At 36.2% G+C, this 17617-nt stretch overlaps 2 protein-coding genes across 4 annotated transcripts; both read right to left on the bottom strand.

The window, feature by feature from the left end:
- Positions 1-1029: 1029 nt before the first annotated feature.
- Positions 1030-5946, bottom strand: psmc3 (proteasome 26S subunit, ATPase 3). The gene is made up of 11 exons (XM_026267666.1): positions 5821-5946; positions 5218-5298; positions 4996-5121; positions 4770-4874; positions 4535-4597; positions 4301-4438; positions 4073-4216; positions 3356-3601; positions 3124-3269; positions 2695-2776; positions 1030-1356 (listed from the first exon to the last, which is right to left on the bottom strand). Exons 1-11 carry the CDS (start codon positions 5860-5862, stop codon positions 1246-1248), a joined length of 1284 nt encoding a protein of 427 aa, XP_026123451.1. The 5' UTR covers positions 5863-5946; the 3' UTR covers positions 1030-1245.
- Positions 5947-7164: 1218 nt separating this feature from the next.
- On the bottom strand, positions 7165-12460 carry mtch2 (mitochondrial carrier homolog 2). 3 transcript variants are annotated; one of them, XM_026267664.1, is made up of 14 exons: positions 12226-12361; positions 11927-12027; positions 11406-11490; positions 11164-11270; positions 10809-10832; positions 10616-10672; positions 10339-10396; positions 10169-10220; positions 10036-10095; positions 9709-9802; positions 9492-9539; positions 8853-8920; positions 8479-8554; positions 7165-8008 (listed from the first exon to the last, which is right to left on the bottom strand). In XM_026267664.1, the coding sequence occupies exons 3-14, from the start codon at positions 11449-11451 to the stop codon at positions 7922-7924; spliced, it is 777 nt and encodes a 258-aa protein (XP_026123449.1). In that variant the 5' UTR covers positions 11452-11490; positions 11927-12027; positions 12226-12361; the 3' UTR covers positions 7165-7921. The 3 variants fall into 3 exon arrangements, with proteins under 3 accessions (XP_026123449.1, XP_026123448.1, XP_026123450.1); XM_026267663.1 differs by lacking the exon at positions 11927-12027 and having other exon boundaries at positions 12226-12460; XM_026267665.1 differs by lacking the exons at positions 11406-11490; positions 11927-12027; positions 12226-12361 and having other exon boundaries at positions 10783-10832; positions 11164-11246.
- Between the last annotated feature and the right edge of the window lie 5157 nt (positions 12461-17617).

Below are 17617 nucleotides of genomic sequence, written 5' to 3'. Positions count from 1 at the left end.
ATTTTGGGACGCCATGAATATAAACTTAATGAGTTCACCTGCACATGCAGACCTGATGGTAAACATACTTGGCTTACTGTCCTTAATGGAGGCTCGCCTTGTGTGCAGAGTTCAGCCCAATTCATTACGTTAGGCCTACTACCTAAGAAGGAGAAAAACTGAAATAGGAGATGGAGATGCCGGAAGAATTGATGCTGGGAAGGTGTAATGAGAGCTGCTTATATAAGCTCCTAATGATGATTGACAGAACTGAATGATTGGGCTCCTCCCAAACCTACCTTTGGAACTTCATTCAAATGTGCCATTTAAAATGTTAAAAAACATATTTAGTCACATGAGTGGACAAGTGCATGAAAGATGGGTTCAAGTGTACTACAAGTGTTCAGTAAATACATTTATAAATACAGAGATAGTATATTAAATGCACATTTTAGTTCATATTCATGGTGTCCCAAAATAGCAGTTGTGTACACTTAGTTGATCTTAAGAAGTACCAAGGAATAATTTTTAGTATACGATGTACAAAATATGTACACAAAAGTACATGAAGTCATGGCCTAGAGAGTTTGACTCCTAACCCTAGGGTTGTGTGTTTGAATCTCGGGCTGGCAATAACACGACTTAGGTGCCCTTGAGCAAGGCATCAAACCCCCAACTGCTCCCCAGGCGCCGCAGCATAAATGATGCCCACTGCTCCGGGTGTGTGTTCTCTACTCTGTGTGTGCACTTTGGATGGGTTACATACAGAGCTTTCTTTCTTTCTTTTTTTTATGTACATTATGGAAGTGAACTTTTTTTATTTTTTAACCTTGGTTAACAAAACCAATGGTATGGATTTGGGGGAGGACTAACTATATGAGCAATGGCAAACGGGAAGCATCTGTAAACAGTCCTTTTGCAAAATTATACAAATGGAAGAGGTTGGTTACAAAACTAGGATTATTCACTAGTGGTTTTCCCATCATTATTAATAAAACAGGAATATATGCAGAAACAACACTTGACACTTTCATAGAAAAAGAGCACAAATAATGGAAAAAAGGTTTAATGAACTGAAAGACAAAAAGTTTAACTGAAAGTCATCACTGTGAGGCAGTCCAATCTGATTTTGGTTGATCAGTCTCCAACAGAACCAGGTAATTACGCAGAACAGTAATGGATCCCAGTAGCACAGGTTTACAAGTGTACTTGATCCTCTTTCATGCTCCCACACACACACACACACACACACAGTCCTCTACTGGGTTAAGCATAGTACTGCAGATTGGCTTTCTTCTTCGCCTGCACCTCCAGAATGCCCTCCATATAGTCCTCATGGTTAAGTTCAGTGGCCCCACGGCGCAGAGCAATCATGCCCTAACACACAAAAGCATACAGTACACATTTAGGTAACATGCAATAAAATTCAGGAGTAATGACTATTCCCATAACAGTCCCTCCAGAAAAACGCGGATTTTTTTGGTGATTGTTGCGGGCAAAAATCCTTGATTTTGCAGCACGTTTTCATAAAAAATGCGATGGAATATGCGGGATATTTTTGTAATTTTATGCGATGAAATTGCGTGAACTTGCAAAAACTGCGGTTTGATGAAAAAGAGAAAAAAAGGTGATTCCCCCAACACCTTTTTCTCACTAGGCTACTACCTTAATGTAAAGAGTAATTTCTTATTACTTCCTATGATAAGCAAGCATACTAAATCACAGAATATTTAAGTTGCAATCTCTTACTGCAACGTAAATTATTTTACATACTACTAATATAATTACAACTGTATGTTTTTGGTACTGTTCTGTAACAACTTACAACTGTAAAGTTGCATCAACTTCTGAATGAAACTACAACAGTGTTAGTAGCCTAGTGAGAAGGGGGTGTTGGGGGAAAATCACCTTTTTTTCTCCATTTCATCAAACCGCAGTTTTCGCAAGTTCTCGCAATATAATTTGGCTCGACTGTCATGTAACAAATCGGGAAACTGCTTTGCGCGTTCTTTTGCGCTTATTTTTGTTGGCAAATAAGAATGATTTGCGCGCTTCAAGTTTCACCCTGGTTTCACTGCGGGGTTTGCAGATGATGTTCACGTCACTTAATTACGTCACTTCAATAGGTTCCCATGGCAATAAGGTAAATGGCGCTTTACTTGTGTGAAGTAAACAACATTTTTTTACTTTCTGCTAATATATATGTAAATTTTTGCAACGAAAATACAGGGATTATGAAATCATGCTAGCATCGCATATTTTGCTTTCTGAAATCGGTAATTTATGCGGCAAAAGAGCGCCGTATTTGAAAAAAATGCGACCCCGCATAAACATGCGGCCTTTGGCTGATTTTGCATTAAATCAAGCGATCGCTTAATCACATTTTTCTGGAGGGACTGCCATAAGAAAAAACAAAACAGGTGTTTAAGTGGAGCATTAAAGTATGTAATTTAGATTCAGATTTTGTTTTGCAAATAAATAAATAAAAATCTATTTGTCCAGTATCGCCAGACAGGTTGTATCGCATTAAAGCATGTGAATAACTGAAATACTTTTTTTTTTCTACACATGTGCCCCTTTTGGGAATCAAACTTGTCACACAAATGACATTTAAGTCCTGGTCCTTAACCACAATGTTAATAAAAACCTAAAAAAATTTAAAATAAATAAAAGATACAAGCAGTAAAGTTAAAAGGTTGCAAAACTCATACTTACAGCTTCAACACAAACTGCTTTACATTGAGCCCCATTGAAGTCATCAGTACAGCGGGCCAACTCTTCATAGTTCACATCAGGACTATAGCACACAAAGGCAAATATAGCATCATGAAATAAATAATGGGAGAGAACATAATGCTAATTTTAGAGAATTATTCACATTTGTATAGCAGTTGAACTTCTGTTTTGCAGATAGAACAGACAAATGACTATAATGCAATCCAATGAAACGAACATAAAAGCTCTGTCGTTTTGTGACTAACATTATTCTTCATTCTTTAACTCTTGTACAGAAAAAAAACCCTGTGCTCTACCACTATAAATGTCTCATCAGTTGATGTGCAAAAATACCAAATGACCATTTAAAAGCAAATGCACAACCAAATAGTAAAACATCTGAAACACAAAAGAACAAATGTTCCATACCAGACATTCATCTTGCGTGAGTGGATCTGCATAATGCGAGCACGAGCTTCCTCGTTGGGCATGGGGAACTCAATCTTACGATCCAGACGACCTGAACGCAGCAGAGCCGGGTCAAGGATATCCACCCTGTTAGTGGCAGCAATCACCTTGAGGGACACATACAAAAAAAACACACTTGACAGGGCTGACAGGTCCACAGTTATGACAGAAGCATATGGGCTCAAGTGTGTACCTTCACTTGCATGTTGGGCTGGAAGCCGTCTAACTGATTGAGTAGCTCCAGCATGGTCCTCTGCACCTCTCTGTCTCCGGCCTTCTCACTGTCAAAGCGTTTGGTGCCGATAGCATCCAGCTCATCAATGAAGATGATGGAGGGAGCTTTCTCCTTGGCAAGAGCAAATGCATCACGTACCAGTTTGGCACCATCACCAATAAACATCTGGACCAGCTGAGGGCCAGCCAACTTCAAAAATGTTGCCTGAGAAAGGACAAGTAAAAATTTTTTTAATTTAATGCATAAACACAAAAAACAAAAAAATTGTCAACTCAATTTCCACTGAGCCCATATTTGCATTATTTGTATACCTAAAAGGGCTGACTACAAATCAAAGACCAATTTAATTTTAATTTTACATTTTTTTTTAAACAGCACCAGTTTTGGAAAATAAAATTTTGACGGTTTAACATTTGAAAAAGAAGACATTAATAATACTGATATTTGTAATGTTAAATAGTATGTTTTTTCTTAACGATGATATTAATAATACTGATATTTGATATTTTTTTCTTAAATATTATAATTTTTCTGTGAAATATCTCAACAGTAAGCACAAATGCATAAGCACAATTGATATCAGAAAAATAAAACACTAAATATGTCCAGCCCCCCACCACCCCAAATCAGGCAGCCCTAACACTGCTGGTTCTCTCTCGCTCAGAGACACTGCACCTTGGTTTGTGCTGCACAGGCCCTGGCCAGTAGCGTCTTCCCTGTGCCTGGTGGTCCGTACATCAGAACTCCCTTCGGTGGTTGGATCCCCAGATTCTCAAACTTCTCTTTGTGGTTCATGGGCAGAACAATTGCCTCCACCAGCTGCAAAAGAGCAAATCAGTGAGCTCAGAAATAAGTCAACTAACACGCTGTCTACAATACTGTCACAGTGAGCAACTTCGATACCTCTTGAATCTGTTTGTCAAGGCCACCAATGTCGCTGTACTGCTCTGTGGGCCTCTCATCCACTTCCATGGCCTTAACTCTAGAGTCATACTCAGTGGGCAAAGTCTCCAAAATCAGGTAAGAGTCTTTATTCACACCCTGTGAACAGCAGCAGATGCAAATTCAACACATTTCAAAGCAAAATAGACGTTTCAAACCACTCCACTTCAACAAGGGAAACTAATTATCACTTACCACAAGATCACCAGGTTTCAGTTTCTCAGCATCCACCAAACCAATCACAGGCAGGAAATAGGTCTGCAATTATAGCACTATGTCATACACTACAAAACCATTAAGAGAAAGTTACATGAATCAATATTTAAAAAGAAAAACACAGAGCACAGAGTGTTTGTGATGGAGGAAAGAGAAGCATAAATGGCCAAAAAATAATAATGCTGAAGCTGTTCAAATCACATAACTGACTCACCTGCCGCGTGGAGGTTTTGATGACGGCACACTTGCCCTTCCTCTGCGAGTCCAGATCAATATTGGCTCCATCCTCCTCTTGGTCATTAGGATCTACATCTAGCAGCTTCCATTCAAACATATCACACATACAGACTTTAAATGCCATACACATACTAGATGCAGACAAAAGAGCTCCTCATGTCCCACTGTAACACTTTAAATAGATGTCAAGAGGACATTTTTACCTCTATGACATTGGAGACGAGGTAGGGCAGAGTCTTGTTCACTTTGATCTTCTCTGTGTTCTCCTTGATCTTGTCTTTCATGGCTTGCAGCTCATGAGTGACACGGAGAACCTCACTCTTCATGATCTATAATCATATTCATCATATTGAGGCACAGAACTGCAAGAAGACACTGAAAAAAAATATCTGTAGACTAAATGTGAATTAAAGTATGTAGGCTACCTTAATCTCACTGTCCAAAAGACGAGTCCTCTGAACAATCTCCTCAGTGGACATCTTAAGGACTTCTTCGCCGATGCCATCCTATAAAATATAAAGGAGGACTCATGTTTGAATACAAGTTGTCTGTTTTCAAGTCTTCCAGCCTCTAACCTCACAAACATTATGTATCCTGTATACTTCAAGTTCTTATACTCAAACAACATCTCCTGATTAAACTAATGTGAGCTGCAGGAAACCCTCAGTTACCATGATCACTATTAGCTCAACATGCTAACGTTATCCTAGCAAGCCGCAATCACACTTTTACTCAAGATGAAACTTACTGCGATATTTTTGTAGTTTTAGACCGACTTAAAATTAAAAGTTGTTCCGGGATTATATAGCACACTGATTGATCGTATGGGCGATTTCACACACTTATAAAGACTGAATGAAACCGTGTGAATTTCACTGTGTCATGCTACGCTCTTCCATCAGACTCAAAGCCAGCGCTCAAACATCATTTAAACACGCCACTCCTGATACATATCTCTGCACATGTGTACAATGTGTACCAGTTTGGGAAAATAGTATAAAGCCACGGAAAAAAAACATTGAACAAACCTCCACTTCATCCCAAACTGATCTGTCATTCAGCGACGACATCTTGAAAGTGTTGTTTCTGCTCTTTCTCTTCTTGTAGACTTTTGGCGGTTGGCAAACTTGCTCATTGGGCAGTACCGCCACCAATGGGACAGGAGAGTACAGTACCAAAACAAACAAACAGGCAAACAACAACAACAACAAAAAAAAAACAACAACATCAACCAAATCCTCCAGTTACTTAACAGCGTGTTAATATTATATTAAAATTCTTTAATCTAAATCTGTGGTTTAAAAAAAAAAAAAAAATATATATATATATATATATATATATATATATATATATATATATATATATATATATATATATATGTAGAATAATTGTGTATTTTTGTTTGTCTCAGGACACTAAGGACATTTTGTAATGTGAGGTGATGTTTTTTTTTCTTCAAAATGTTCAACAGCTGTTATACATAGTCCTGTTTCACAATTTAGTTCAGTTATTATTCTGTCGTTTTTGCCTTTAGCTCCTGTCTTGATTAGTAGACCTAGCTTACATGAGTTTCAACTTCAGGACGATCCATTGCTTGTTTTGTCGGATCATCAGCTTTGGATTCCTGCATGTGCAGGGCATTCACACGAATCTTAGCATTTTTTCCATATTCTGTCATTTAAGCAAATATAGAACCATTTCATAAACTATATTCGGTTGTGATGTAGACTGTGAATCTGAGCACAAATACAACATTCAGGGAGTGCTAAAGATAGTCAATTCTGTTGTAACATCATTAGATGTGCTCTTCTTTAAGCTAAATTTGAATTTTGGGATATATATTGATGAACCTGTATGACCAGACCAACATTGCATTATGGTTATTATTAAATGAAATGCTAGAAATGCTACAGGAGAGAATGAAAATTCAGTGCATCTTTAAACGTACCAAAAAAGTCATATCAAAGGCATATAATATAATTGATGTACAAAGTCATATACATAACTTTATAATTATACATAATATACATAATGAAGCTTAGCTTCATTAGCTTTGGATTGATACTTAATTTAAATTTTTATCTTTTCAAAAACATATTATCAAACAAAACTAGCAGACCCCTGGTTTAAAAATCCATAGTGGTTCATAAAACCCTATTTAAAAAAAAAAAAAAATCACTTTTCATACTTGCTTGCACCATATGTGAACTATATAAACACTATTCACAGTTCTTGTTAAACTGTATTTCATTTACTTTGTTCTCCAGACAATGACAAATTCGTAAGCAAAGAACAATGTTACAGCTAGATCCTGAAATAATAATGTATAGCACCCGTCTGTTGTGCAGATGATGGACGACTAAGACACAAAGACCAAAAAAAGCATTCTCACATTTATTTGGGTCAGTTAGAACATCATTAGAAATAAAAAACTGACTGTGATTGGACCAGAGCTCTGATGGAGATGCAGCTGGAAATTGCCCTTCACAACACACACTATTCTAACTCCCTCACTGATACGAAGCCACAGAGACTCTTATCGGTCAAAATCACCAGGGTGGAGGTAAAGCGTAAAGTTATGCAAAAGACATCAGATAGACTGACAACGCAGTGGTATGAGGTGCTGCATAACTTTCTTCTTACATGAACACACACACAACGCAGTCTACTATTAACAGAGTAGAGAAAGACATGTTTTTCAGCAAGTCGGTGCATGAACCAGCAGAGACAAAAGCAGGTGTATTATAATTACTGTTTTACCGACAAGCATTATGGTCAAGCACAAAAAACAGAGATGTAAGGGGCCTGTACTGGACTCAGGCACAGATGGTCTGGAGCACCCTCCACTGAAATTATACTGCGGTAAGTTTAACTTGGTTATGTATACAAATCCCTGGGTATTAAAATAAAGCTCTTCACGATTTCAAATCAAATCATAATGTAGTGAAAACAATCTACTGACAAAATTAACAGTAATAATCCTGGAGGCTGATGCGGACTGATTATCAAAAAACATTTGTCATCTTAAATAAGTGCATACGAAGAATTAGGAGTCCAACTTTGTGGGCCAGCTCATTTAAATTATTATATTATTATTATTATATTTAGACTATGCTGATAGCTTCCCATTCAAAAAAATCTCTTCTGCTCAATGGCGTACATCTTCCCTGCAGGCAACTTTCTGAAGAACAGACTGTTGCCTCTGCCCATGTTGCCCTGAGAGACACAAGAAGAGAAGAGGGAACCAGAATTATATTTTCGGACAGTTTCTTCAAATGTTACTTATTGCTAAAGAACTCATGCCTAATAATGAAATGTCTTAGTAAGTCACTGACAAGTTCTTTTTTTTATCTGTTGCTCAAGATGTTCTGTCACTCATCCAGTTTAACACATTAACTTGTTTGGATGACAAGAGAAACATCTTGATACTGAGCAACAGAAAATAAGAATAAAAACATCCAGATGACTAGAATAAAATAGTATCAGGTTGCTTCATGCAGTCATGTAGGTAAGCTCATTATTACAGTAGTGTACTGCTTTATTCTATTAGCCCTTTGATTTAATTATCCTAATCAAATTCTAATTAACATTAAAAGCCCATCAGCGGAAGAACTAAGACATTCAAGAAACATGAACAAAATTAAAATCCCCATTCCCAGTAACTCATATCAAGAAAAACTGCTCACCTCTCGGCTCAAGTGACTCCAGCAGTAGAGCCAGTTGGGATAAACAGCAGCATAAGGTGGCAGACCTCCAGCCAGCCTTGGTCAGATCAGGAGAAACATTACTTACAACCATTCCTCCATTAGTCTTAAATACTTTAAGGACAGATAGGTAGCCTACAAGCCAGTACACATCATTTTTGGAAAAGGGGAAGAAGCTGAATAAATAAAATATAGTCCTAGAACTTGATCATTTGAAAGGGGTGAACAGGTTTACGATTACAAGCTTCTTTTGAAGTGAAGAAACCACCTCTCTACCTACTGACTCGCTATTCAGTAAAATCTCATTTAATGCCATTCAAAAAATGCTTCCACTAGATTCACACAACATCCCTTACCCACAGTTATTTACTGCCATCAGGTTGGACACCAATACAAATGGATACGTCAGCATACTTGCAAAAAACTGAGCAAAGATGAAAAAGATACAAGTACAAAAGGAAAATACATTAGAATGAGAGCAATAGCCCAACTTAGTCAAACAAAACAACACTCTAAAGACACACTTAATAGAGATGCCATTGGCGGAGACATTTTTAATTGTACTTGTCAGACACACACAAAACATACATATAAATCAAACAATAGCGTTTTCCAAACCAAGAGCTGTCTTGTTTTTCTTACCTTCTATATTTTTTTAATTTAGACATCTCTCTTATTTTTATGTTACAATAATATGACTGTTTTTATTAATACAATTAAGACATGTAGAAACTATCGGATAAGTCCTAATCTCTCCAGCTTTTTAAGAATATGCATACATTTGTAATATCATCTGAAAGCATAAGAGCTAGAATCATCAGCCAATAGTTTATTGTTTTATTATAGATCATTAATAATTAGAACTGAAACGTGGTAACCATGTTTGAATAAAAATGTCTAAAAGCATATTTGTTATTTTAAACAGAAATTACAGGCAGGTGGTGGGTGCTGGAGAGACTATACATCATGTAATGTTTCTGTAAAAAATAACTTACCCCAGTCACAGCTTGAGAGCAGTTTTTGATCTCTCCTGTATGACTCGTCTGAAACAGAGACAATCAACGGCTACGATTGACACAAATGTTGTTCTAGCAAAACAGTATGCAACGATGGATAGGTAAATACTGAAAGATTAAAAGTATCTCACACAAATAAAATGAAATTTTGAATAAATTTAGGGTCAAGATGTTAAGTTTGTGTGTGTTTATGTACCGAGTCATCTATAGCATATGCGTTTATGAAGTGAGCAAGCATGTTGCAGATCCACAGGGAAAGAACATCACCCAGTAGACGAGGAATGAGACCACTGTTGGTTGACAAACAGATAAATGCTGAACGTAAAGACAGAGTTGTATAATGGCCAGACAGCATTCATGAATATATATATAAAAACATTTTGCACTTAAAATGACTAGTATATGAGTAAGGTTGACTTCGAGTTTTTTTTCCACATGCATTTTTAACATGGTGCCATTCATTAAAAACAGTACAACTATTAAAAATGCATCATGAGAGATTACCTCATTTGGAAATACTTACGCAAAAAAACCCAGGACTCCCTCTTCTCTGTAGATGGTAACTATGGAGTCAAAGACACCACTGCAAAGAACAAAAAAAAAGTATTAATTGTGCAAAATGGAGAAGAAAAACTACTGAAAAGAAAACAACTGACCTGTATTTGGCTTCTCTACCAATAAACTGGACCATGCATCTGAGTGTGATCACTATGGTGGGGGGGGGGGCAACAGGTGACATTCACAGACAGAGAAAAGTAAGATTCAAATCACAAAACCGGTTATTATTTACTGTATTTTATACATTATTTGTATAAACCGTATTTACCATGAAAAGGGTGTGTGATAATTGTAGCACATGAGCGTGCAATCATCTCTTTAGTGGTCTGAGAGGACAATAAAAAAAGGGGGAAAGAAACATCAAAAACATGCACAAAACATTTTACATTTAAGTAAACAATAACTGGTGCAAATGAAAGTCTGTTTGCAAATATTATATAATTGTGTCATTGCGTCACATCAGACTCATTACTATATAAACATGTTTTGGCTGACAAACAAGAAGGTATGAAAACTAGTTCAAAATTCAGCTTCAAGCGTTTCACCTCATTTACTACATGTTGCAGAGAACCTTCCTCTGCTTTCTGACTGCTTCCCACCATCTGAGAAGGTGAAGAGATGAGATACGTGCCATTATATCATCTCACATGTGTAACTAACAGCAACAATGCCACTCAAAAAGTTTAAATTGATTCAAGCACTAAAGTAATACCTTTGAAAACACATACGTGTTCCTACCTCAATTTTTTCCTCCTGGCATTTCTGTGGGTTATAACAATAGGTGAGAGCCATTTCAAACAGAGTATAAATAACCTCTGCTTAACTGTGCCCAGCCAGATAAACACAAAAGTCACATTGCAACAGTCTGAACACTGCAACATACAGCGAGCAACACCCTGCACAAATCACGGTTACTAAGGCCTATCTAAAGGCTGGAAAACATTACATGGAGACTTGCAATTTACTGACTGCAAATGATTATAGAAGAAAAACTGGGCATCATACACCAAACAACTAAGGATTACACACTTCTAGACTTTAAGAACTAAACAAACTTTAAAAAAAAATGAGGAACCTGGAGTGCATATTGTACCTGTAAGATTCTACTGTGAACAATGGTGCCAATGGTCCCAGCACAAAGCCTTGGGGCGAGACCCTTAAACAGGCCTGATTTCCCATCAATCTTGATGATGTGTTTGGCTAAATGAAACAAATGCAAGTCTGAACTGCATGCATTTCCCAGAATTCTTAAGATCAAATTAATTTATCAAATGAAGACTTAAATTAATGGCTACGGACACAAAAAAGAAGCAATCGTTCCCTTGATGATCTTACCATATGCAAAAAGCCCTGGAAGCTGGTACACCTGTCGACCAAACATATTTCTTCCTAGGGTAGGAGGAAGAGGTTCATGTCCAACCTACATTTGCAAAGATACAAATGTTAGTTCACCAATAAAAACAGGTGAACGTGACAGACTGATACACAATATATTTTATTGTGACTCTAAACAAAAACACATGTAGGCACTTGGTTCCCTCTTGTAGTACAGTTATACTAATACCTGTTATATACAATATATGAAGAAATAAACAAACAAAATAATAAATGTTCTATTATAACACAGTTAAATCCTTAGTATAAACCTCATTTAGCGTTCAGAAATAACAAGGCTGATTAAATTTACTTTCACTTCATTTTATATATATTAAAAAACACTTTAATAACCTGCAGTAATCTTTATTAATTGCCCGAAAGACAGCGGACACTGATGTAAAAATGCTTATAATGCATGAACACAGTACAACTTGTAAGTATATTCACAAAAACATAAAATGACATGCAAACAGCCTGACCTTTTAGACCATTAACTCACACACCCCAGACAGACAGCGGTCACCAACCCTGCTCGTACAGCTAACTACCCCTATAAAGGTGAGCACAAACACCTTTATCCCTGTAAACAAATGTACTTCACACAACGATGCTCATATCTCAAAAGGACACATTGCAATGTCTCTGGTATTAAGCAGGTTACTGTTCATAACGAGCTGGCTAACGTTTATCAACATGCTATCGAAGTACTCGACAGCAGCGCGTGAGCAGGCGTCAACTTGCTACTGCTCTCATTTTGCGTGTATTGTGTAAATCCTACCTGAACTAAAACCTTGATGTACATAAGAGGGTGGGAAAGGATTGTTAATCCAGACCCAAGGAGGACTTGGCCACATGTGTCCGCCATTACTAAGCCGATACGAAACGTCCCCCTCCTTGACAGAGAAGGTCCGTTGGTTTAACAGTGTTGCCAGATCTGTTGTGGCTGCAGCCAGGATGAGGATCTGACTCCCCTCGCGTGCATGCGCAAGACGTCATAAGACGCCGCCAGATGCGAAGACAGACAGCAATTTGTGTATTGGTGTTTGATCGTTTAACTAAACTTGTATGCTTTACATCTTGATCTTGGACTGTCTATCTGTGCTTTAATCGTATTCTTACTACAATGAAAACAAACCTTTTTTTTAACAAACAAGAAAATGCCCCTTTTCTCCATATAAAGCAGTCTTGACTTATTTAAAAGTTTTGTTTTTACTGTATTAAAAACACAGTTAGACAGTCCATGTTGTAAATCATACAAGTTTAGTCAAATACATGATCAAAGACAAATACACGATTAAACACCAATACACAAGTTGCAATGTAATGCTATTTTTTGCAACGGGCGGCCTCGTATGACGTCATGCGCGTGCACGCGAGGGGAGTCAGATCCTGGAAGGGAGTAGGACTCGGCGCAACGTCTCGCTAAAAACTCCCTAAAACAATTAGCCTAACTAAACTAAGCCTAAATAACCAACTACCCTCACGAACAGGCGATCTCAGTTTTGTGCTGCTTTTTGCTTGATTTCGTTTGTCTGATATCATAATTAGAGAATTTTAAAAAGATTTTAAAATGTTTCACAAACAACCTACAACTGGCTTACTAGCTAGCTACAATCATCTAAATCACAGACAATGCGAAAAGATAAATAGAAACAAACTCGAAAAGCAGGTGGGAATAATTGACAAATGATATTGCTTTCTTTTACAATATGGGCCTTATAAGCGACATTATTCTATAAAGAATAATAAAAACAATGGCAAAAAATTGCCATTACCTAACTGATAAAAATCAGGTCACCTGATTAGGAGCGGTTTCTCCATTCTCCGGCAGGTGGCGCACTCTTACATCATATTAACATCTGTATGCAGGAGTCTGGGGCCCTGCTGATTTGCTCAATTTTTTACTCTTTGAAGTTGCAGTAACACTTAAGTATTTCATGAACAAAATATTATTGGTCAATGTCCTTAAAAGGCAAGTGCAGTTTGTCATGTGGCATAAATATGGGTTATCTGACATATTTGTACAGGGTCTTTACACAGTCCAGGACTGGTGTTCTGTCGATTTGTGCTGCTACCATGTCAGATTTTGCTACCTCCCTTTAAAACAGTGGGTAGTACAATGCGACAATGAAAAATGCTGCGTTTAAAATTATGGTTTATTAACATCTACACCTACCACAAATCTAAACCTACCTTGCAGTAATGCAGATACAGTTATTGTGTGTTATATTTGCGGTAGAACTACAGGAAACCAACAATAAATAATTGTTTCTGCCTATTAGATTGAGTTTTATTTAAGTCTAGACCTACCCCAACCCTACACCTACCCTCTCATCAGTAATGCAGATACATTAAATGTTGTTCAGCATGAGAAAAAGGATGCAATATTGATTTGCGCATGCATGCGCAGTTAACCCTAGGATAGTTCCTCTGGGACAGTTGCTAAAATGTAAGAAAGAGGCACCTTTAATAATTCCAGTTTAACAATTATATCAACATTTTATATAGCATGCATAATTATAAAAATAAAGTCCTTTGAGTGCTCTTGAACTTGAACTGCGAACACTTTACATAATAGGCCTGCTGTTGGCACTTGTTCTTCTTTTAACCAGTTTCATCAAATGCTTAAAGGTATATCAATATGCATTATATAAATAAGAGTAATTTAAACATTACTTATAATTAATTAACAGACAGTGGATACATAGTTTTCAACCAAATTATGAATAAGACCAGACCACTCCACAATTGTCCAATGAAATTTGAGTACACAACCTAGCAATGCCATGGCATCAATGTCTCAGACTGACAGATATGAGCAAAAATGAACATGCATTTTCTGAGTTTTGAGCCAGTACTGTTTTGTACACATGGTCATAATTAACATCCATTTAGTTTTATTGACCACAATATAACTGTTAATAATTGTTTATAGAGGAGCACTTTCGGTTGGTTAAGGAAAAAGGACAGGGGCTTGGTCCAGGTAGGCTGCCCCGAGGTGGCTCTGTGTCTGCCCCAAAGTCTGCTTAAGAGACATAAGCAAGGAACTGGATTCATTCTGAACGTTTACACCAGTGTGAAGTGACTGTCTTTTCTTTAGATTTTATTATTCAATAGAGATGAGATCTACAGACATGTTTGTAACAGGAATGAATCTGGCAATATTTAGATTCTCATTTATTATTATTATTTTAAGTTGGGTGGACTTTAGTCCCATTTGTTAAGTTTACTCAAAAAAGCACTTGCGATAAGTTGCCTTATTTTATTAAGTTGATGCAACTTTTTTTTTTTTTTTTTACAGTGTATATATTATTATATTATAACTTTTTTTTTTTTTACTGCAAATATCCATAAAAAACTATGGAAAGTTGCATTTTTTACATAAAATTACTGTATAATTGACAAATATATTTGTTTTTTTCTACCATGATTTTGGTAAAAAAATAAGTTGTCTACTGTAAAATTTAGGGTTACAAAACCAGTATGCCGTATTGTCTTTTACAGATTCCAAATTTTTTCACGGTATATTCCTGGCAGCCACAGCTGCCGTTATTTTACCGTAAATTTGACAGTTTTTTTTAACAGTGTACTGCAGGCCTAACTTTTAATCTGTATATCAGTATCTGAATTTTAAAATAAAAAATACTATAAATTTGATTGTCTTTTACTGTTGATATTTGCTTTTTTTAAATGGTATTTACTGGTTGTATTATTACGGTGGACCCTATTTTTTTACATCTTGCTTCTGTAAAAATTGATGTTTTTGTTTGCTTAAAAATCTACAGATTTATACTGTGAATTCCAATGTGCACAACCCCAAAAGATGTAGTTTTACTCAAATAATACCGTAAAATCTAGGGTTTTCAGACATTTTCAACATTACAATATTAAATTGTAAAATGTATGAATATTTATTTGTTTTCACAGAAAATATTTATAATTTCAACATTTTATTACAGTAAAAAACAAAGTTTTATCCAGTCTCACAATTAACGGTTATTCAATCTATTTAATACAGTAAAAGGAAGTTTTTGGTTTTACGCTCTATTACCATTGGAATTTGAAGGTGTTTTGCTGTATATTTTACTGACTTTTTTTACAGTGTAGTACACATTTCTTAAACATGATGTGCTTTACATAGTTGCAAATCTTCTCAATGAGGGTGGAGAAGTGTTTGCTGTTAATGCTGCAAAAAGTCACCAATGTTCTTAAGCAGAAATAAGATATTAGATATTATTTATGATTTTTAATATGACTGAATATTGTTTTTATAGATTTTTATTCACTGTAATAGGGCAGGAGCACAACTTTGACAAAATCAAGACTAACAACTGTGTATTAGCGTCGTGATGCACTATGCAAGTCTTCCTGTCGTTTAGCCTATAATATAGGTCTTCTCTGGATACCCTAAAACATTTGGAGAAAAGTGTTGTGACAACTCAGGTTGTGACAATTGTGGCTCTGGAATATGTTTGATTACTTTGATTGTTTGATTGTGTGTGTTTTTTGTGTGGTTTCAGGTTTGCCTTCTCCAAGAACAGATAGCCAACCACCATCCCTATTCCTGACAGTAACGTGTCTAGGGCAAGCTGAGAAAATGAGTTCAAATGCTATTCTGTGTATAAACAGATTCTACTGCAGTATGTTTTAAGTCCTTTGTTCTCCTATTAATTTATTTAAAAGAAAATGTTGAAATCATTGTCATAGGTTCATATTACCTTGAAAGGCAAATCCAGTCTTATTCTTTTACTGTACACTTTTTTTTTCCAGAATTGCACAGACAAGAGCCTGTTTGTTATCAAACCTATAAAACTGACATTTAAGTTTCACTATTCTTGGTTAAAGAGGACTAAATAGTTTACAGATTCAGTTTAGGTGTTTTTGATTAGCATCATTTTTGAGTTGAGACTGATTGAAGCTTTCTGGGTAGTTTGGCAAAATTCTAAACCACAGCTGAATTAAAGAAATACATATATAAAATACATAAAATCTACTTACTATAAACAAGAAAAAACAAAAAGGAATGTCTGTTTTCTGACATTGTATAGATGACAAGTGTATAGAGTAGCTAGCTACCTGAGGTATGTAATAGTGTAAGTATATTTTTCTGCACAACAATAATTAAATATCTGGAAACTCAATAAATTTAATTAACCTTTACTCCTCAAAGCACTGTTTGAAAGACAATGACGATGTGATGTTTCACTCATAATTACCGCAGGCAAAAAATAAAAAAATATCATCACCAAAGAATTTACTGGCTTAAATGGCTTTGCTGCAGAGCAATTACTGTATGCAATGAAATAAAAGTGTCACTATTATTTAATGGGGGATGTGGTGAATAAGCTGCCGGTGATAAAAAATACTGATTTTGAAGTCATTGAAAATTATACTTTTGAGAATATTGCTGTGATCGCGAATATGTGCCAGAATCTGAATGTGGGTAAGTGCGCTCTGACGGTAAATGTCAGGAGAGCTTTATGTAATTGCAGCAGTTAGAGATCCATCTGTGTAGGAAATAGGTCCAGATCGCTTAAGCCCTGGGCATGTAATGACTGGTGAACCATCTAACCATTTAAGGGTTAAGAAAACTCAAACTGATCGAATTGCAGCAGATTTCATTTTTCCAGCAAATTTCAGTCTAAAATGTTGAAATTCAATTTTGTGTGGTTTTGCTCAAGATTAATATGGGGGATATTGTTAGTGTTAAATGTTCTTTTATGTTGGGATTTTAAAGGGTTACTCTTTTTGAAGGGTTACCATTGTGGTGAAGATAACCTGTCAAGATGCTCAACAGTGTGGTGGTGTTTTTGTAATGTTATTTATGACTACATGCATGCTTGTGTTATTGCAAGCCACTTAGCTAGTAGTTAAATGATACCAAGAGATTTGTGTTAAAATTTCAGATTTTATTTGTTTTATGCAGTTTAATTAAGCTTAGTGAATTTACAGATGAATAGTAAGAAGCTCTTGGTGCATGAAGAAGATCTGTAAAGTTGCAAAGACTAAAGTCTCAAATCCAAAGTGATATTCTTTATAAAAGTTAAGACTTGTCCATGCCCTCCTAAAACACCTTGTTTAAATACACCCCCATGTCTACGTTATTTTGGGAGGGTTGATGTGCATAACACCGCCCAAATGTTCATGCAAAGATGGCGTAATATTAATTC

This window comes from Carassius auratus, chromosome 7, assembly GCF_003368295.1.
Source record: "Carassius auratus strain Wakin chromosome 7, ASM336829v1, whole genome shotgun sequence".
NCBI lineage: Eukaryota > Metazoa > Chordata > Actinopteri > Cypriniformes > Cyprinidae > Carassius > Carassius auratus.
This window is presented reverse-complemented; position numbering and strand designations above follow the sequence as displayed.